This window comes from Sminthopsis crassicaudata, chromosome 4 (genome assembly GCF_048593235.1).
Source record: "Sminthopsis crassicaudata isolate SCR6 chromosome 4, ASM4859323v1, whole genome shotgun sequence".
NCBI lineage: Eukaryota > Metazoa > Chordata > Mammalia > Dasyuromorphia > Dasyuridae > Sminthopsis > Sminthopsis crassicaudata.
In genome coordinates, this window is record NC_133620.1 from 168,495,628 (window position 1) to 168,517,386 (window position 21,759).

The following is a 21,759-nucleotide window of genomic DNA, read 5'->3' on the forward strand; positions in this document are numbered from 1 at the left end:
AGAAATATATTTTATATGAATTTACATGTATAACCTATGTCAAATTGCTTGCCTTCTCAATGGGGAGAAGGTAGGAAAGGAGGGAGAGAAATGAGAATTAGAAATTTGAAAAAAAAAAGGTCTAAATTGTTTTTACATGTAATTGAAGGGAAACAATTACATGTAAAAATTACATGTACATGTAATTACATGTGAAAAAAAATCTTGAGGCGGAAGCACATTATCTTTTGTCTTATTTTAATATAAACTTTATGATTGACAAAAAACAGAGATGGAGAGGAAAAACAACAAAGTCTAGCGAATAAGAGAAATCAGGAAAAAGTCTATATAGTTTTCTCTGTTGCATCTCTAAAGTAACCTTGTATGAGTTTTACACATGTAAGGAAACATCTTAATGAAGAAGAGCCTTAAAAGTTGTATTTTCTTCTACTGAGTCAATTTGCTTTTCAAAAAATTATCAAACTAATAATCTTATATACTATATTCCTCGGGTAGTTATGTGATCAAAGATGTGATCTGTTGCCTTCCCTTCTTATGTTTTCATCAATGATATGTGTACATTCCTACAAAACTTTTATTGTAGTAATAAGGAAGTACTCCAGTAGTTTAGTTGTCTTTCTAAGTCACTTTTTTCAGTAGTAATTCTATCCATGATGTTATCTCTGTCTTCAAGTATCTCCTTGTTTCTCAGTTATCTTGAGAAATGCTTCTCTTGCCTTCCCTACCCCATCTTCTTTTACCATATGGATTTCCTCTGATCCAGATGCTCTTTTCAAAGAATCTTTGTATTTATGATATTATTTCTACTTCCTCATTTGGCATATTGGAGCCTGAAATTTTAAAGTTCAAGTACGATGGTTCTACTGTCCTTGAATGAAGAAAATAAGCTATTGTAGAAATTCTGGCAGATGTTTCATATTTGTTGTCTGGCTTCCAGTTATTATTTTCTTTTTGTTCATATATGGATCAGAATTATAGTGACAAAAGCCTCATTTTGGCAGATATTACCCCCGTTTCCAACTGGTTCATCATGTCCAATTTCAAGAGTTATGAAACTCATGTTTATAGTCATGGTAGAACTGTAATTTCCATTCCCTCTCCCCCCAACTTCCAAATAACAATGAAGCTCCTGTGGGAAGATGGTGAACTAGGTGAGCCAGTCTTGATTCTTCCCTAAGAAGTCAGGCAGTCTACTTCTAGACCATTTTTGCTGTATCATACAGCTGTATGGTATCTGACTTTTGGTGCCTTCTTTATTCTTATTGTGCTAAAAGTATTGCCACTGTACCATTCTTGGAGTAGGAACACTAGCTCCGAGTTTAGTTCTAGGTGATTGCTGGATGCAACATAAATCTTTTTCTAGGTAACAGATTCAGTAGGGTTGGGTAACTTCATCACATCCTATATGCTTAGGTTGGATAGAATCAGTCATCTGTTTGTCCAGCATCACTGAGAATAAGGAGGTGTATTATATTCAGATTGAGTACAATGAGAGTCTCCAGGGCAAGTTCCCTGGATCATTAATCTAGTTTAATTCAGGAATCTAATGTGTTGACTACAACTTAAACAGCTTGGGATGTGAAGTACTTGTTCTCTCTGGACTAGAATTGAGGTCACAAAAGTTTACAAATAATTTCTGAGTCCACTGTAGCTGGGGAGGGGAAATAAGGGAAGAAGCATTTAATAAATATCAACTGTATATCAGACATTATGCTAAGTGCTTTATATATTTTATCACATTTGAACCTCATAACAAGCCTGAGAGATAGGTGCCATTATTGTTACTATTTTATAATTGAAGAAACTAAAGCAAGCAGAAAGTAAATGATCTGGCCTATGTTATACAATTATTACCTGAAACAACATTTGAACTTGACCTGACTTCAGGTCCAGCACTCTATTCACTGACCCACCTAGTTGTCAATAAGTCACCTTAACAGTTTGATGTTGGGGGTGAGGATGTATCTATTTAGAGATGAATAGAAGTTACATGTGCAGGATTACTGTTTATTGTGATGGGCAGGCCTATTATGTGTGCTTATAAATTCTGGACTCACAAAGATTGGGTCAGATAATGGGAATTAAATTAAAAGATCCCTATCTTCTTGGCTTCCTAAACCCTTACCTAGAGTTTACTCTGAAAATCTTATTTTCCATGTATGTGGGTCAAGGAAACCCCCATCCTGTACAAGTTTTCAAAGTATCAAATGCAGACATGAGATACAAGACGGCCTTTTTTTCTTCCTCAAAGAAAGTATAGGAGATACAAAGGATTTATGGGAGTCCATAAATAATGCAGAAAACATAATGAAGTTGTTTTTTTTTGTGTGTCCTCATTTCTTGGCACAAAATGTTTAATAAATGCTTGCTTATTAACTGTAGTCTATTTTAAAAAAATCATTTCAATTCTCCTTCCTGTCAAATAGGACTGATTTTTTTCTTTTATAAGGTCCTAAAGCCCACCATATTCAGACAATCATGCTTTGGATTTGCCCTGGAAGGTAACTGAACTTGGAATGGGCAACACCATTCCAGTAAATCTCTTTTAAAGCCACCCCCCCCACGTGTGTTTATGTACACACATACATATGTGCTTATACATATATACCTATACATATTTACACATACACATATATTCACAAATATACATATACACACACTCAAATCCAACTTTATGATACTACCTTGTTGGTTTGAACTTTACTTAAAGATGAATATACTTGAGAGCAGTGTGTTAGACAGGCAAACCCTATTCCTATTAATCTACATTACCTATATAATTCACTATATTAATGCACTACAAAGTCCAAATCCCTTGTTCCTCATATCATGCTTTTAATTCCTTATCATGCTTCTCAAAACACTGAAAACTCTATGGTTAATCTTTTCTTGATTAGACGTGTTCTGATGTTTCTCTTACATTGAAATCTAGTTCCCAGAGCTCTTGAACTCACATTTATTTGCAGTATGAGGATTGCACATCCCATGAAATCCCTCTTATCTGACTAAAAAATCAGATTCCAGGATTGAATTAACCAGGAAACTTTTAACTGGGAATCTAAGGATCAGGAATAATGTTATTTAAGAACTCATCTCTTAGACTAAATAAGTGAATAATTCTGTCCATGTTCCTCTCCAGAAAATCTTAACATTCATTCACTTCATTTATTTGGATTGAGCTCAGTCTCTAGGTAGCAAAAGTGGACTCCATATGTCCGAGGTTGCAATAATTCCTAGCCTCAATGGGTTCCTGACACATGGGCTGGGAGAATAGCTGCAAAGTTTCCCACAAAGTTTTTGAAAAACTCTGCAAGTTATGAAGTAGTTGAAAAAAACTTTGTGGAGATTTAAAATTACTAAGATTTCAAATGAGAAGCTAAACATAAATAAAATTCTAAAGATCAGCTTACTTCTCAATTTTATATATTAGACTGGCTTTCCTTATTATTAACATTACCTTTTCTTTCCTTTTTGTCAGCTGTTCAGAGAATTCCAGCTTCTCACCAGAACCGACATTTATAAGAAAACACGACAGATTTTGGAGATCTATTCAGAAAACATACTGACCTTTTTTTCAGGGGTGGAAAATCCCGTGACTGCTATGTTACATGAGAGAATGAAGCAGTTTACAGATGAAGACATCCTGAAATGTTAGTAAAAACAGCCTGGGAAGAATATTAGTAGCAGAGCATGCAGTACTGATCAGATACAATTAAACCAATTAGGTTAAATAAAGACACCCTTGTTTGTAATTCATTTCAATGAACTGGGTAGATGAAATTTTACCTAAGTAACTAATGGAACTTTGCCAAAAAAAAAAAAAAAATTAAAATTAAAAAAAAAAAGAAAAAAAGAAAAAGAAGAAGGGGTAGGAGGACTTAAGGAAAATAACACCCCAGAAGTTTGAATGCAGAATGTCTATTTTGTTTTCATCTGGCTTACAAACATGTTTGCATTTGACAGATATGAAGATGACAGCCACCTGTTTACTTCTACCAGATGTTTTTGGTGATGATCCCACCCTATTTGTTGTTGTGAATGAGGAGGTATGTAAATGTGTCAGCAAATATTAGTTATGCTGAAATATTGCTATATTTTGAGGGTAATGTTTACTGACTATTGTCATTTTAAAGAAAAAAAATTCATTTCACTCCATTTTCAAAATCACTTTCTTAGACAGACAGTGAACTTTCAGAATAAGAGGGTCTTAAATAAGATTCTCAGCTGAAGTCTTGCTTAGGTCATTGTTAGAATAGAGTCAAAAGCTCTTCAGTTGAGAGTTGGAAGGGACCTTAGAGGCTATGGAATTCATCCCTCTTATTTTATAGATAAGGAACAGGAAGATTAAGTGAGCTGTCTATGGTTATACAGCTAGTATATGGGGGGAAATTTGAACCCAGCTCTAATTTGAAATGCAATGCCATATCCACTACATAAAACTGCCTCTCCTTGCATAATGCATGATCCCTCAAGACATTATTTGTCTATTAAGATACTTCTTCCTTTTCCATCAGTATGAGGATTTTCACATATACTTCAACCAAAACAACATATTGTAGCAAATTTAATGCAGATGTAAATAAGAGAATCCAGCTGTCTTCTAAGCCAAACATTAAAAACATTTGGAAACTAACATGTAAAGTAATAACACTCTTTCCACTAATTTTTTGTTTTTAGAAAATATTTTTTTCATAAAAACATTTGTTTTTATATGTGGAAGTGTTAGTTTTTAAAATAATAAATATTTTAAAATTTTATTTTAATTTCTAAGACAGATGGATATAATAAATAGGTAGATATAATCTATATAAAGTAAAAACCCTTTGGAGCTCAATAATTTCTTTTAAATTAATTTAAGGATTCTGGAAGTTAAAAAGCTTGAGAATCATTACTTTAAAATGAGACAAGTAATTAAAACTTCTTTTCATCCTAGGGGATTTATTTTTGCTCAATTTAATAATTATGAACTTGTTTCATAATAAAAATCCAGTTCAAATTGCAATTTGGTTTACTACTCTTACAAATTGATATATAATAATCACTTAAATTTTTTTTTTTTAATTCCAGGTACAAGTACCGACACCAATCTTAAAAGTTAAAAACCCTTTCAACATTAATGCTTGTGAATTTACTCTGTATCTTGAAAAAGAAAAACTGACTCAAGTGGATGACTGCACTACGGCCCTGGCAGCTCTCATAGCTTCATTTCATGTGTTTGGTGTGCAATACCCCAGAAGATTGTACCACACTCTGAACTTTTTAGACACACTGATATTTGATATAAGCAGTCCAAATTTTCCTTCTATCAGAGAAATGGTAAATAATGAACTTCAACATCCACTCATTTAATAACACCAAAATGCTAAGGAATGCCTGTGAAACTATTTGTAAAAGAGGTCGATTTGTTGTGTGGAGGGCAAGTTCTAGAGTTAATAATGTATATTTACATTAGAAAGTGTTCATAATATTTGAGTTTTGTGCCTCATTCATTTTTTTCTTAAAATTTAAATGATTAAAGTAATTTTTATGACATTGCATACTTTAATGGCTCTGAGATCTCACTGATATGGATCCAGATTACAAGCCATCTGATAATGCCTTGTCATTTTGTGCAATTCTTGTGTATCTTTCTACAGGGAACCTACACATCTTTGTTTAGGTTTTCCTTTCAGAGTGTATTATTGAATTATTTAGATTGTCCCATCTTTATTACTTCTCGGTACATGACAAACTCACCTCAGCATGAGAGAGGAAAGGGAGCTGGATTTAGATCTTGTTTTTTTTTTTTTTTTTTTTTTTTTACTTACTATCTGTGTGATCTTGGATAGCATTTAATTTGTCTGGGACTCATTTCCCTATTCTCCAGGAAATATTTATTATATTCAGGTTGAATTTTATTTTTTTTTTATTTTTATTTTTTTGGAAATTTTTCCCCCCCTGGGGCTGGGGTTAAGTGACTTGCCTAGGGTCACACAGCTAGAAAGTGTTAAGTGTCCCAGACCAGATTTGAACTCTGGTCCTCCTGAATTCAGGGTTGGTGCTCTATCCACTGCACCACCTAGCTGCCCCTCAGGCTGAATTTTAAACAAGCCTGCTGCTGTTAGAATTATAAAAGGAATTCCAATGGCACTGTGATAGCGGTGAGGTGGGTATTCTATGCAAATATGGATTGCCATCTCTCATCTCTCATCCCAAATGCCTGGTCATGTTGTACCATTCTTGCTTATCCATACCTTCCTTTGGGGTCACTACAGAGGGTTTGTGCAATGGTCTTTCTCGAAGTTCTTGCGATATCATGAGGATTATTGACTACTTAAAAATTAGTACCCTCCATCACAAGACCATCAACAGGAGTAGGGACTGGATCTGTGATTTCACTTACATTAGGAGCTCTCAGGGTCTTTACCACTGGATAAGCACCAACTTTGTAACTTACAGGCTTGCCTAGAGCCCTGAGAAGTTAAATGTTCAGATTCACAAAGCCAATTATGTGTAAGAGATGAAACATAGTCTTCCTAGTTCCAAAGCCAGCTTTCTCTTCTCTGACTGGTCCAGTCATCTCTACTGAAACCATTTCTACCTTAAATACATTTTGTATCAAGATTTGCTTTTCTTTCTATTCCTTCACTCTACCTATGTGGCCAAGTGAACTTATTTCATTGGAATCTGATTCCTGTTTTAACAATAAATACATAAAAATCCTGGGCTGAGCAAAATTAATCACATAAATTTTATGTTTACATTATACGTCATATCCCCCTTTACTATATTGTAAGCTCCCTGACAGCAGGCATTATGTTGTTTCATCTTAGTATCTCATTGCTTTGCATGTATGAGGTATTTAATAAATGTATATTGAACTGAGTTGTATTGAAGTCTCCTTGTTGGCCTGTGTGTTACTTAAATGATTTACTTGGATTCTAAACCACTTCCTAGAAGTCTGACTGTCCCTGCTTCCCCCTTTTCATCCCTGTGCTATTTTTTATTTCTTAATTGATAGATCCTGCTTAACTGCCTATTTCCTGACTCAGCATTCCATCACTTTTGATATTGAAATCTGTCCTTAATTCTGCTCTGCCTGATTTCAACCCATTCTCTTATCTGTATATATCTTAGCAATATGTTCCCTATGTAATCACTTTCTCATTTCTCTTCCAATTTCACTTCTACTTTGGCCACCAATTTCAGATTCTTTCTTAGGCCTACCCCAGCCTTACTCTACCTTCTCCCCCCCTATCTCATTTGCTATTCCTGTCCCAACAAACTGATATTCATAGTCCTAAGGCATTTGGAAGCATGGTTAATTTCCTTTCTCCTAACATTCATTTTGCCTACTGCTTTTTAAGATATTCTAAGATTATACTTTTGAGATGGTGGGTGATAGGATAATATACCAGAACTAATATATTTTCACTGTTTTCAAAGATGGGATTTCACACCAAATGACTTTCCTCTTTATTAGAAAAATGGCATTGTTAAATACTAGTTTGCAAATAACAAAAAGATGCAAAACTAATTTTAAACTTATTATAGACATTTGAAAGTATGTTATAAATGTCATTTTTTGGATCATAGATCCCCTTTGGTAGTCTAGTGAAGCCCATAGGCCCTTTCTTAAAATAATGTTTTTAAATGTATAAAATAAAATACATAAGATTACAAAGGAAACCAATTATATTGAAATAGTTATCAAAATATTAAAAACAAGTTCACAGTTTTATTCTAGATTTAAGAAACTTTGAATTAGCTTTTATTTACTAATTTTAAAAATTCTTAGATTGAAAAGAAGATGTATGAAAGTTTGGATAAATGATAGCTATTCAGGAAATCTTTCATTATAAAGGAATGACAAATTTTTGTCATTACGACTGCTTTAAAACTTGAGGAACCCTGAGTTCTCAAAGTTTACACCAAAAGAGTACAAGCCTGGTCAGTGATGGCCCATTCGAAATAAGGAGAGGCTTATCATTAGGTTGACTGGTTATCATTAATCAACTCTCACTAGGGGTAATGAATTATTCAGCCATACCAATTCAAAAATCATTTATCAAACCACAGGCAGGCGGTAGTATACATCAGTGTTGGGAGAGCTCACACAGATCCTTGTAATATAAGTATAAATTTGTTTTGACTAATTAAGAAAATCATTAGTTCTTGCTAAAAAGGTCTTTGCTTAATAATTAAGTCATATTTCAGATGAAAGTATCAGTAACTGATTCTTGTTGAGGAGAGAAATCTTCTACAAATCAAGAGTTAATTCAAGGGTTCTTAATAAGATTTCTTGGGCCAAAACCTGTTTTAGCAGGCTAGTGAAGTCTCTAAGTCCCTTCTCAGAATGATGTTTTTAACTGCATAAAATAAATTGCATAGTATTATAAAGAAAATAGATTTATTGAAATGAAGATGTAATTTTTCTTTTTCATCCAAGATCACTGACCCTTTGGAATTTATTTATGGACCACCACCCTCCAGCCCACCCTAATCCTATCCCCAGGTTAAGACTTCTGGTCTTATTTGGTTATTCTAGGACACATATATAAACAATTTGCAATATTTTATCATGATAGACTACCTTATGCTTCTGACCAATATACTTTTTTATTGTTCTTCTGTGACAATATCTTCTTTTCCTCATTTCACTATCATTATGACTGTGCTCTTCCAGATTTTATGTCCCTAGATCTACATGACCAGTAATTTGAGTATACAAATTCTGACACTAGAAAAAACAAAATAATTCAGACATCTGTGCAATGAAATGAATGTTGCACTGACCCTATTTCATCTTAACCTTCAAAGACATTCCTTTATCTTAATCCCCTTTCCCTAGTTTACCTTGTTAACCAGTATGAAGACTTCCAGAGCAGATTCTTCATGTTGGTAGCTAGGGCTCCTTCATTCAAGGAGTCCTTCATTCTTTTGAGCTGGGTCCTAACCTTCCTATCCAAAGAGATGGAGATGGCCAAGAAGGCTGAGAGAAGCTGCAGTATATAACAACTGAAAGCTACAGCAAGTTATGGAAATGGCAGTCTGCTTTTGTGGCTGAGTTTCACTCATCTGATTTCTCTCTGGTGCTTGGGGCTTCCTAGTAACATTTCCTTTCTGAAAAGCTGTGTCAAGATGGATCCTGAAGGAAGTGAAGTTTCTGTTTCCTCTCCCCCTGTCTCCTTTCTTGAGACATCCATGCTAAGGAGGTGAATGGAATTAAATCACACATGCTAACTTGATGAGTCAGATGAGACACAAAATACTAACTAGAGTAAATGAAATTTTGAAATAAAATGTTTTTGAAAGGTTTTTAAGCCAGAGAAAAAAAAGCCCCAATGTGGATAAATTTCTACTGCCTATGATTAGGGCAGAATGGCACATCAATAAGTCTAGGCAGTCTGAATGACAACTGGGAATAATTTTAGATTTGTGACCCAGCCATCTATCTTCCATCTCCACAGCATGTTCCTATTCTTCTGCTGTGACGACTTCTCTTAAAAAGCATACAAATGTGAAAAGGCGTCTCCAATTCAGATTTTATTTCATGTCAGAAGATATAACAAGTGTAATTTGAATGTACAAATTCTGAACAAAATGTTTTTTTTTTTTTTTTTTTTAAAGTCATTACTGCAAATCCATGCAAGGAAATGAATGGGGTACTGCAGGCTAATTCACTGACCCTGTTTTACCTTGTATTATGGCAGATGAAAAGGGCTGCTAAAAGACCCCCTCAGAAGTCTTCAAAGGAAGTACTATGTTAACAGAGCTGGAGATATCAAAGAAATTCTACACTAGAAGATATGAGACCAACTAAGGAGAGAGGTAGAAGTTCCCCAGAATTAGGACAGCATGCTACAAAGCTACTTTATATCTCAAACAAAAATGTACTCTGAACAATTTTTCATTCTAAGGAATTAGAAACTGCAGTGGAAAGCTGATGAAGCTTTTCATCCTCTTCCTGCGAAGTGCATTCTCATAAAATAAAACATCACACCAGCTCTCAGTTTATAGGTAGTTGAGTATTCTCACTTAAAGTGCATCTGTTCTGTACCATTATATATTGAGTGCAATGTCTTAACACCGGGCAAAGAGTTTTATAGAAAAAACAGTCCTTCCAAAAAGAAGGTCATTTTATACATGCACCCAAATAACTGCTTTGGAAATTCATTATCATCTTGATTCCTAAACATGTCTAATGATTTCTTCAGTGTTTCTCCCATATACCTTCCTTTTCTAGAAAAATCTATTAGTACTCTCTCTCTCTCCCCTCCGTTGACCCTGTAGGATGAATCCTCTTGGCAAGGAGGAATGTTGAAAGAAGGGATGATATATCCCTCCTAAGCAATGGGACCTTCATCTCCTTTAAGCACCATGGTTATATCAATGCCTCAGAGAAGAGCTTAAAAATCTCACAAAAAAATTAAAGATCCTTTTAAGAACTGTCCCCATACTATAACTTAATTTATTCTCAAATAATAGTTGACTCCTACAAACCTCTGGGGTATTAAAGTGGAGTATTAGACTGATGCCAAATACATTAAGTAAAGTTTTATTATTTTTTTTTCTCTTTTATATACTGGTCTTTTGGTAAATACAGTAAAGACGCTGGTGAAAAAGCAATTTGCTTAACATTTCATAAGTCGTGCAAAAGTAAAAACACTGATTTACTTAAAAAATTAATTTTTACAACTGTTCAGCCCCAATGAATTATTACAAGCAAGTAGGCAATTTCATGACTTGCAAAGTTATACTCAGCATAATGTTGCAATTCAAAATATGGCACAAAATTAACAATAGTTATAACAGTCCCAACTGGCTAAATTGGTAGCCAGATTTTGGCTAACTGAGTTTAAAGTTCATTTATTTTGATTGTATAAAAAGGTTTCTGCAAATATTGAAAAAAGAAACAGTGTATGTGAAAGATAATTCAACGATGTTTACAAAATGCAGAAAGTTCATAATTCCCCCTCCCCCCATCTTACTATAGCATAAATAATCAACAATGGTATTGTTTTTTTCTTTCTGAAGCCTCAAAAAGGTTTACAAAGGTAAATTTAGCTCAATGAATAGAACTAAAAGATGATAATTGTTACAGTACCTTAATAAAAATCCAAGCACTTCCATAATAATTCATGTATATTGTCTCTCAATGAATATAAATAATCCGGCAGCACTGATTTTTGACTTTTGAAGAATTCTTACTTAACAGCTACAACAGTCTTTGTGCTTTGAATAAGACATGAGCTTTAAAGCAGAAAAGGGATGAAATGTGGCTTTTGCTGTCCTCAAAGTTCATTATGTGAGTTCTTCTCTGCAGCTTTGAACATCAGGATGGAGTTGAAGATTTTTAAAGCTGGTCCCAGCTTAATGCTCATAATTTTAACAATGTCTGTTTGAGTCATAAGCAGAAATGCTTCTCCATCAATTTGCTAAAAGAAAATAAAAAAATACCATCAATATGAATTAATCCAATACTGCCACGTAGAAAATATTAAATCACAGAATCACAAAATTTTAGTGGTAAGAAACACAAAGGACACATTCCTCAGAGACCATCCAGTTGAACCTAAGCACATAAAAGAATACCCACTACAGTATATCTGATAATTAGCTTTTTCTTAAAGTTATTATTATGGACCTACTATCTCCTGTAACAGTCTATTATATTTTAGTGAAGCTCCAAATTGCTTTTTTAAAAAGTTTTTTTTTCTTATATGGAGCCAAAATGTGTCTCTTTGCAAACTCCACTCACTGCTTTTGGCTGTTAGCTCTGGGACCAAACTGAACAAAGAACAAATTGAGAGTCTTTCCTATAATTGAAGGTAAGAATCATACTTTTTGGGTCCTTTTCCAGAATCTAAACATTCCCTGACCCCAACTTTTATCAGTCTTCCTCTGGAGCCAATATTCTTAACTTAAAGTCTATGTATTTTTTTTTAAGAGAGTTGGATTTTTTTTATTTTTTTATTTTTTTTGGTAACTGCACTTTAATTGTAATTTTATGTATTTCATTCATTTAACAATAATATTCCGAGGAAGTTAATTTCTTACTTATACAACTTACTCTTGATAAATAGACATGAGGTTCAAAGCTATATTGGTATAATGGATAGAAGATTGGACTTGCAATCAGGAAAACCCTGAGTTCAAATCCAGCCTCAGATTTTCTCTTTGTATATTCCACAGAAGTCACTTAACCTCTACTTTGCCTCAATTTCCTCAGTTGTAAAATGGGAATAATAATAGCACCTACTTTCCAGGGATTTTATGAGAATTAAATGAGGAAATATTTATAAAGGGCTTTTAGCACCATGTCTAGCACATAAAATGAATTTAATAATATAATTAAATATTTCTAAAGTACATAATTATTATGTTTTTACTAAATTGCTAATTTAATAATATTAAGTTGTTAAGCGGTTACTTAATAAATGTCTATTTCTATCTGGGGCGCTAGTTTCTTCAAATGTAAAAAAAAATGATGGGGTTGGATGATTTCTAGGGTTTCTACCATCTTTAATCCCTATGAAACTGCAATTTTCAGATTTCTGAAAACAAAAGTATCTTTCTTCACTGATTCACAATATAAGAGCATCCCGAATATATCCCACCTCATGTCACTGATTCTCAAAAACAAGTCAGAAAAAACAGTATTACAAGGCGAAAGTTGCAGTTACATCACCTAAGTAGGATCCTTGGATGATGAGATGGTTTGCAAGTTTAAACATTATAATGAGATTTAGTTATAATGTATTAATAATGTTACTAAAAATGGGCATACTGTAATTGAAAAGCAGCAAAACATCCCCATACTCTTTTGAAAGAAGTAATTCCCAGGCTACTTTTATTTAGTATTTTTCTTTCTTTTTTTTTTTTTTTTTTTAATTTTTTATTTTATTTTATAATTATAACATTTTTTGACAGTACATATGCATGGGTAATTTTTTACAACATTATCCCTTGCACTTACTTCTATTCAGATTTTTTCCCTTCCTCCCCCAACCCCCTCCCCCAGATGGCAAGCAGTCTTATATATGTTAAATATATTACAGTATAATTTAGATACAATATATGTGTGTAGAACTGAATTTTTTGTTGCACAGGAAGAATTGGATTCAGAAGGTAAAAATAACAGTTTACATTCATTTCCCATATTTAGTATTTTTCAAAAAGAGGATGGCAGCACTGGCTCTGGAATAAAAGTATGACCTAGATTCATATTTCACTTCTATACCCATGGGATATTGGGCAAATCATTTAACCTCCCTGGGTCTCAGTTTCTACATCTATTAAAAAAAAGGGGGGGGGAGCTGTACAAGACAGCCCCTGAGGTTCCTTCAAGTTATGACTTAATATTGCTGGTATGCATCACTTTATGCTTATATAGGTTGAAGCAATAAATCTGTGCATGGAGTGTATCTGAAAAGGGAACTCTTATGCCACTTCTATTAATTGCTAATAAGAAAGAATGCTGCCATCACACCCTAAGAGGGCTGATAAAGGTACATGGGTTTAGGAAACGAACTGATCTTAATTAAGGAAGGTATCTTGTATAACTTCATTTCTGAGTGCTTACTAAGTTATTTCACGAAATAAGAAATGCAGATTTATTAATACATTAATTGAACCAGGTCCAGAGTTCTAGCAAGGATGCTTTAACAGACTTCTATAATAGCATTAAAGAAACTGTCAAAGAATACACAGAAATAAGCCCAAGAAATGAATGCCAATGACTAATTTGGGTCACTGTAATTCCTATTCCTTTGCAATACTGCCAACAAGTTAATGCTTACCTATTGAGACCAAAGTCCCAGAGAGACTTAGGATGGAAAATTATAAATTATAAAGCTGCTCTCCAGGAAAGAAAAGGCATTGAGGGGGTGGAGGTTAAAAGTAGAAAGGAGAGAATGGCAAAAATTTTCAGTAGGCTGCTACTTAGAATCTTCTACTAGAAGAACAAAAATAAAAACCTAAAGATGCAAATTGAATAAAGACACTAAAAACTTGAGTGTGAGAGCATCAAACCAGGGCTCTGTCTCATCTCTGTCACTAGCCCATTAATTGATTCTATATATCACCTAATCTCTCTGGCACTTGGCTCCTTTTCTATAAAATAAAAGAATTAGGCCATCTAGACTAACTCTATGATCCCTTTCATTGATAAAATTCCATTAGAAATTAAAAATATTAATTCATTTTAAAGGCATTCATGGTTTATATTGCCACAAATTACTGTTACCATTAAATTTAACTGTTTGTCTTGAAATTCTCTTTGCAAAACTTCAGACCTAGCATAAAAAAGGAAGTAAGAATCTTGTGAGTACTGGATTAAAAATAAAATCCTAAAAATTATTTTTTCCCTTTGATGGCATGACCATTTTCTCTCTAGTAAATTTTCTACATTTGTAACTCTAAAGGGTATTTTTAGAGGTTTGAGTGATCTCTGGTGAAATCTTTGAATGCATAAATCCAGAGACAATCCAGCAATCTCCTTTTAAATCAATAATAATATTGCTACCACAAGATCTAAGTCTTCTAGAGTGAGAGGGGGGTTGCTCCCTTGGCTACAGCCATGAGTTCTTATAAGACCACTCAGGTCCCACTGAATGATGATTTACTGAATTATAAGGCTGGAAGGGACCACAATGCCAGCTAATAACCTTTCTACTGCATTGGAAATGGCTGTACATAAAGAATTTCAGAGATATATAACTTTTTTCCTTTTTTAATCTTTAGGAGGTACTTTCCTAGCCTCTACTGATAATATTCTAAATCCATATCTTTTGGAAACAAAATTCATACAGTAACTATTTACACTTGAAAACTACCAACTTTTCCTTATAAGGTTGACTTAGAAAGCATTTTCTAGGTTTTGCTAATACTATCCTCTTGAATTTAGGATTTTGAACTGAATACATTATTCTCATATTGTTCACAGTAAATGTTTAATAATTGTTGAATTATAGTGAAATAAATTTATACTCAGAAGGTGCTAGAATAGAACAACCTGAGGAGCTTCCAATACACTAAGGAGATAAGGCATGTATACAAATAATTATGTATGTATATTAGATTATAATTGATCAATAGGAGAGACAAAATAGAATCCTAGATATTATAATAGAAAGGCTTGAGATACAAGGAAAGAATGATCACTTTCAGGATGTATAGGAGCAGTCAAAAAGCTAGCAGGGAAGAAGATATGAAGAGAATTATAGAAACTGTTGAGAGAAAAATAATGATTACAAAAGCAGAGAAATGTGAGTAATCACTTTTAGACATAAGAATGGTGTGCACAAATACAGAAAGACATGAAAGAGCTAAAAGTTGAGAATCACATGAATTTATGATGCATAATAAACAGTTGTGTAAAATGTCTGGAAGGGTAGTATAGTAGCTAGTTTGTAGAGGGCCTTTAATTTTTAGACTAAAGAATTTGTATTTTAATAAAAGAAAGATAATTAGCAAAGGTTTTTTAATATAATCAGAACTATGCATTGAGAAGAATAGTTGACATCTTTATGAAATATAGACTAGAAAGGACCAAAATTGGAAATAGGAAAGCACAGAAAAGATTTTGGGGGAAGAAGCAAAAAAGACTTTTCATTGCTTGGCTGTGGAGAATGGAGAGAAACAAGTTAAAAATGGCTCCAAGATTTTGAACCAAAATGATACAGATAATGGTAATGACATCAACAGAAAGAAAAATGTCAGATGCAGGCAGGTGATAAGTTATTTAAGGCTTGGTGAAGTTAAGGTTTCAGTGGGACACTTACGTGGTGATATCTAGTAGACACTAAAAATAAGACGTGAATTCAAAAAAGAGCTCAAAGAAGGAGATATAGATTTGGGAGTGGAAACATAGAGTTGATAACTGAATTCATAAAATTGATATGACAGAGAATACGTGGGAAAGAAGAACAACTGAAGGACAATGTTTTGGAAAATATCTGTACTTTAGAGAAAGATGGAAGAGTTGTGGGCCCTAGCTGCTATATGGTTGATAATTTTGTTTTACAGCATCAAATGCTGAAGAAAAATCAAGGAGAGTGAAGATGAAGAAGAGATCATTGAATTTAGTAATCAGAAAAACACTGGTGACTTTGGGAAAGCTTTAGGGCAACACAGTAAAAGAAATCAAATTGTATGGGATGGAAGTAGAGAGATATGATGAAAAGTTGAAGGATAATCAAGTAAATTTAAAATAATTTTCTAGATGTGTTTGTACATGTGTATGCTTTATTTAAAGGCCACAGCCTTAGTAAGTTTATTGTCAACAAGACTCTAGGATTACAGAATTAGCCTTAGAAGGGAATCTTAGAGACCATCATGTTCACCTTGTTTTACAAATAAGGAAACTGAGGCACAGAGAAGTTTAAATGTCTTACCTAGGATCACCCAACTAGTAAGCATCAGAAGGAGGATTCAACCTCATTTCAACCTAATGCAAATCTAATACTTTCTCTACTATACTATCCAGTGGCCTAAAGGAAGGAACCAATAGAAAGTTAAAGACTGAAAATGCCAGGAAGAAAGGGAGGAGAGAAAATATAATCTGAGAGATGGGTTAGGTCAAATGTACAGGTAAGACAATTTGCTTTGAGCAAGAAGGGAGCCATTTCCTCTACTGGAATTGGATAGGTGGAGAGAATATATACTGGATAAGCTAAATCTTCAGGAAAGTAGGTGGTCTTCTACTGAGAGAATAGAATTGAGAATAGAGGGTTAAAAAAATAAAAAAGCAACTATAGGGAACATTTTAAGAAACCAATAAGAATTGGGTGAATATACTGCCAAATGGCAGTAAAAGCAGAGTTTAAAAGAGAGCAAAGATTAGAAAGTACAAATTGTTAGTTGTAGCAGAACAGGTAAAATTTACACGTTATAAACTAATTAGGAAGTTACCATTATATAGCTGTATGTTTCTGATTTTACAAAACAACTCAGCCAAGAGTTATTTTATTTTTTTGCAGAGGCAATTGGGGTTAAGTGACTTGCCCAGGGTATACAAAATGACAAATACATTGCCAAGAATGTTTAACAGAACTATCCTCATTATCAGGCCCCATTACACTAGATTGGATTATGTGTGTATCCCTGTCTATTAATGAAGAAAAAATCAAGGATTATCTTGTCAATTTCCTAGCCTTATTTAAAGAACTGATCTGTTTCCTATGGATAATTAACCATTTTATTCCAAAAGGATGACAACCTAATAACTTCACTCTTCTTTTATTTTTTTTGAGGGTCCCATCATTTATTTTTTTAATTAAAGCTGTTTATTTTTGAAACATATGCATACTGTTTTAAATTCACTTTTGTGAAACCTTGTATTCCAAAATATTTTTTCTTCCTTTCTCCCCACTCCTAGACAGCAAGAAATCCAATATGTTAAACATGTGCAATTATTCTGTACATAATAACTTACTTTTAAAAGTCTAACATGAAATTTGGGTTTTAGCTTCCTCTAGCAATCTATTCTGTTGTTTAGACAAAACCTCTCATACCCTAATGAAGATAAGGAATAACTGCTTATTATTGTAACCTTCAAAACACTTGCAAACCATTATGAAATGATTCTTCATAAAAATGAATTCAGTGTGTAGCTACACAAGTTTTTTGGACATGAGATGTGATTTTATTGACATAAAGAAATTCCAGTGGAGAAACTCCTTCAACAAAATATAGGGGAACCTACTCAAAAATATATATTTAAAGAGCTGATGGGGGTACTTAAAGGTATAATGATTTGCTCTAGTATATATGCATCAGAAGCTATATTTTAATCCAAATATTCCTAACTGCAAGGCCATCTCTTTAATCCTTTATGCTATGTAGCCCTTCTGAACATGAGGATACTTTACATAAAACATCTTTCAAAAAAGCATCTATGGTAAGAAATGTTATTGAGAAACATAGGACTATTTCTTAGAAGTCACTGAATTCTGAATAAATTTTATGATTACAGTAAATTAGATTTTAATAATTTTTTAACATGGTGAACAAAAAAAAAGGGAAGAAAAACTTAACTACTGAGAAACTCTTAGTTCTAAGAAAATCTATGAAAACTGGTTTTAGTTACAGCAAAAGGTATCAAATAGATTATCGTAGTATCACAAAAATCTTAGATTTTTCTAAAGTGGATTATGAGTATGTTTAAGATGATCTGGATAAAAGAAAAGAATAAAGAACTACAATGTTCTACTCTGTCTTTCTGCTCAAACTACTTCCCCTTTTTTTATTTTGTTAGAAGGGATGGTTCACTGTGAAGGGAAGGCCTAGGAGCCACGGAAGGAATATGTTATTCAGAAAAAAAAAGAGATATTTAAAAAAAAAATCTATCTCCCTTCCTCTTTCTTCCCCTCTCCCATACACATGCAAGCATGTATGAATATAAAATATATGCACATAAATGATATATGTATGTAAAATTTCTAAACCACACATATATTTAGATATATAATTTTTAAAATACACATACAAACATAATATAACAAACCCCTTAAATTTAAATTAGCTCTCATATTGTGCCACATATTCCATTAAGGTTTTTATCATGTGCCTATTACTACACCACTGAGTTAATAGGATTTAACAATCTTAATTTATTCTAAGAAATTTATATAAGTTCATTAACTCCTACTCATTTAGGGAATTAAAATTAACTGGACAATTTACAATCCTATTACCCAGATTACCATCCACCTTTGTCCCCAACTACTTACTACAGCATTTCAGGATTCTAAATCTATAAAACCACCTGCTAGAATTGAGTAGAATACTTACCTCATCCTTAAACACCTTGCCATGTTCTTCACATCCAGGTAAACTCTGTATGAACTCTGACACCTGCCAAAAAATTATATCAAAATTTCAAGTTCACAACTAAGAATTTGAATGTTACCGACTCAAAATATTTAATGTAATAATTCATACTATCCATCCTCGAGCTTCTTTATTCCCCACTATAAGGGGCCAACTATGTTCTTCTTAGAGGGAAAAAAAAAAAACAATACAGATCACCCATACATTTCTCCTGTTTTCTCCATTTTCTCATCCTCCCCTCCCAATCTCCAAAGAAATTAAAGTGCACCTCATCTGTGCTCCACTTGGAAACTTTGCTGGCAGGAATTCCAGCCACAGTTGGAAGAAGTTTGCTTTGCTGTTCCCAACGCAGGGGCAGACATGGAATTGGCGACTTAAAGGAGAGGAAAACGGCTGACCGGCGCTGAGCCTGCTGTGAACTTGGCTCTGCTCCTATACCTGGCCAGTAGACAAACATACGATAACTTACTCACTGAAATCAAGACAGACTCAGCAAGACACAGACAGACAGACATACCCTCACACACAGACATTCATATATGCATGTGAGCATGCACATGAACTTCTCTTTTTCTCCCCCCCCCCCCCTTTTCCCTTTCTCCAGAATCAGACATCTGGAATATGCTGATTTCACCAGAATTTGATTCTAATTTGCTTCTAAAATACACGGAATATCTAATGATGTATAATAAAGTCACTTTACTTCAATATAACTGAAATCAAATGTCCCCAAATATTATTTTGCAATTGGCTTCCCATTAAGAACTTAATAAGAGCAGATTGCTCATTTTATTTGAAAGCAAGCATTGGTGCTTTGCTCTACTTCTTCTCCAAAAAGAATTTAATGGGTGCTGGAAAGGCACAAGTGAAAAAATTGAATGTAAAGACCTTTATTTTCAAACATAAATCTTCCAGAAGAAAGTTCCCATTTAGTGTAAAATAAAGAACATTGGCTTGTAGGTTCTTTCTCATCCTGGTTCTTTCAACTGTAATACCTTGATCAAATGATTTAACATTTATGGGTCTCAGTTTTCTCATCTATACAATATGTCAGCTGTACTAAATGAACTGAGATTATTTTTTTAATTCTAAAACTCTTAAGATCTTTGATTCAAAGTAAAATGAATAGTGAAATGAAAATATACTTCAAAAAAACCACACCAGATGTCAATATGAGTACATTTTCTACTTCTTTTAAATGCTTCAGAGATCAAACACAGATAGACAAAGAACTATTTAGAAAATCTTCCCAATATTCCTCTCAGGTTTTGCTAAGAGATGAGCATTTATTTGAAATGAATCATTTTTAAATAGGTTCACAAGTAGGATCTGTCATATAAAGATGATAAGTATTCTAGGAACTAACCCAGAGTATAAGAGTGCTCAATTTCTCTAAAATGTGCAGTTCTGCCTGCAATGCAATAAACTTTGACATTTCTTCTTTTCTGAAATTTTTCTATCCACATTTGTACTGTTTGCTTCATTACTGTAGCTCAACTCCATTTTCACCTTTCCCTATTAAGAGTTGTGTGGTCACATTTTTGTCTGTATTCCTCCTACACTAGTTTTTAGAACCAGAGTTGTAACAACTACAAAGATAGGACCAGCTCAAAGTTTTCAGAGTATTCTCTATATTTGTCTAGTCAGATATATTTTTTCTCTCATGCTATGAAAAGGAGAACTCACATGCAACAAAAGGCTCATCTTTGATTTATATAAACCAGATATCTCATGACAATTCCCCTTACCCTCATTTTGATACCTCTTTTCAATTTAAAAATATCTGACTCTTTTAGCAGTTCATGTATGACATAAAATGGGCTACTTTTTTTCAGCCAATAGAATACCAGGATAGATTGAATCTAAGTGATAAGTTGAAAGATTCAACATCTTTTCAATTAAAAAAATGTACCCCAGAAAGAAAAGCCAATTGTTAAATACATTTCAATATGACAGGATAGATAAACTGGCATCTGATTGTGGGAAATTTTGTCTTGGATTATATGGGAAAAATTACTCCATATTTTTGTTTTTAATGTAGCAGATACTACAGCTTAAATTCAACTGGATTTTGGGTTAAAGTATTACTGTAATGCCAAGCATAAAGAAAAATATGTGCATATGTGTGTAAAATAGCATTTTCATTTATGCATTTTTGCAGCTCTGAGCATACCAGGCTTATCTCCCCAATTATTTGCATAGTATGATTTACTAAACTTTTCTGAGATTACATTTTGGCAGAGAAAAGAGATTTGAAATGTTTTCACACCTGAAACAGGATAATGTAAGTAAAGTACTCTATAAGTGAAAATATATATATAAAATTAAATTGCTATTCTTACTTCATTTGGCTTCATACTTTATACACTTTTCAATAACAAAAGGCATAAAGAATAGCAAAGGGATGAATTCCAAGTGAATAACTCTGCAGAACTGCCATTAGTGTTTAAAAATGTGTCAAATTGTATCTGTGGGTAAGGAGGTTGGTTGGTAAGATCTAAAAATCCTTTGTGTATACTAGAAGTATGTCAGGAAAACAAATTTTCCATATAGCCTAGGAGAAGTTATTTTTAAGGCTCATTAAAAATGAGTGGTACCCTGAGGTGATTATTTAGTCAAGCAGCTATGACAACAGACTCAAAAATTTAAAAAAATCCATTAGTCTTAACCTAGCCTTTTCCCTTTCATTTTTTTTCCTATTTGATACAAAAATATAAAACAGTTTTGAGGGCTAATGTTGATTAAGAAATTCTGTGTACCTAAGCCCACAGGGAAAAATTATAGTTCCTATGTAGTATAAATTCATGCTGCCTTTTGGTAAAAAAAAAATTCACAAACATGGAACACTTTCACAATTCGTGGAACTCAGTCAAACTGACTAATGTAAAATACCAAAAAAACCCAAACCAAACCAAACCAAAACAAAACAACAACAAAAAAAAACCC

The 21,759-nt window shown here is 33.4% G+C and overlaps 2 protein-coding genes across 6 annotated transcripts in view; one reads left to right on the forward strand and one right to left on the reverse strand.

Annotated features, from left to right (window-relative positions):
- Positions 1-6,864, forward strand: part of SAMD3 (sterile alpha motif domain containing 3) — a 68,209-nt gene extending 61,345 nt beyond the window's left edge. For both annotated transcript variants that reach the window (XM_074309864.1, XM_074309863.1), the window contains 3 exons: positions 3,479-3,650; positions 3,964-4,046; positions 5,068-6,864. In XM_074309864.1, the coding sequence (XP_074165965.1) occupies positions 3,479-3,650; positions 3,964-4,046; positions 5,068-5,349 (537 nt within the window). In that variant the 3' untranslated portion in view covers positions 5,350-6,864. The remainder of the gene's footprint in view (positions 1-3,478; positions 3,651-3,963; positions 4,047-5,067) is intronic.
- Positions 5,774-21,759, reverse strand: part of L3MBTL3 (L3MBTL histone methyl-lysine binding protein 3) — a 144,685-nt gene continuing 128,699 nt past the window's right edge. For all 4 annotated transcript variants that reach the window (XM_074309862.1, XM_074309859.1, XM_074309861.1 and 1 more), the window contains 3 exons: positions 19,082-19,251; positions 18,775-18,837; positions 5,774-11,417 (listed from right to left, as the gene is read on the reverse strand). In XM_074309862.1, coding sequence (XP_074165963.1) covers positions 11,274-11,417; positions 18,775-18,837; positions 19,082-19,251 — 377 coding nt within the window. In that variant the 3' untranslated portion in view covers positions 5,774-11,273. The remainder of the gene's footprint in view (positions 11,418-18,774; positions 18,838-19,081; positions 19,252-21,759) is intronic.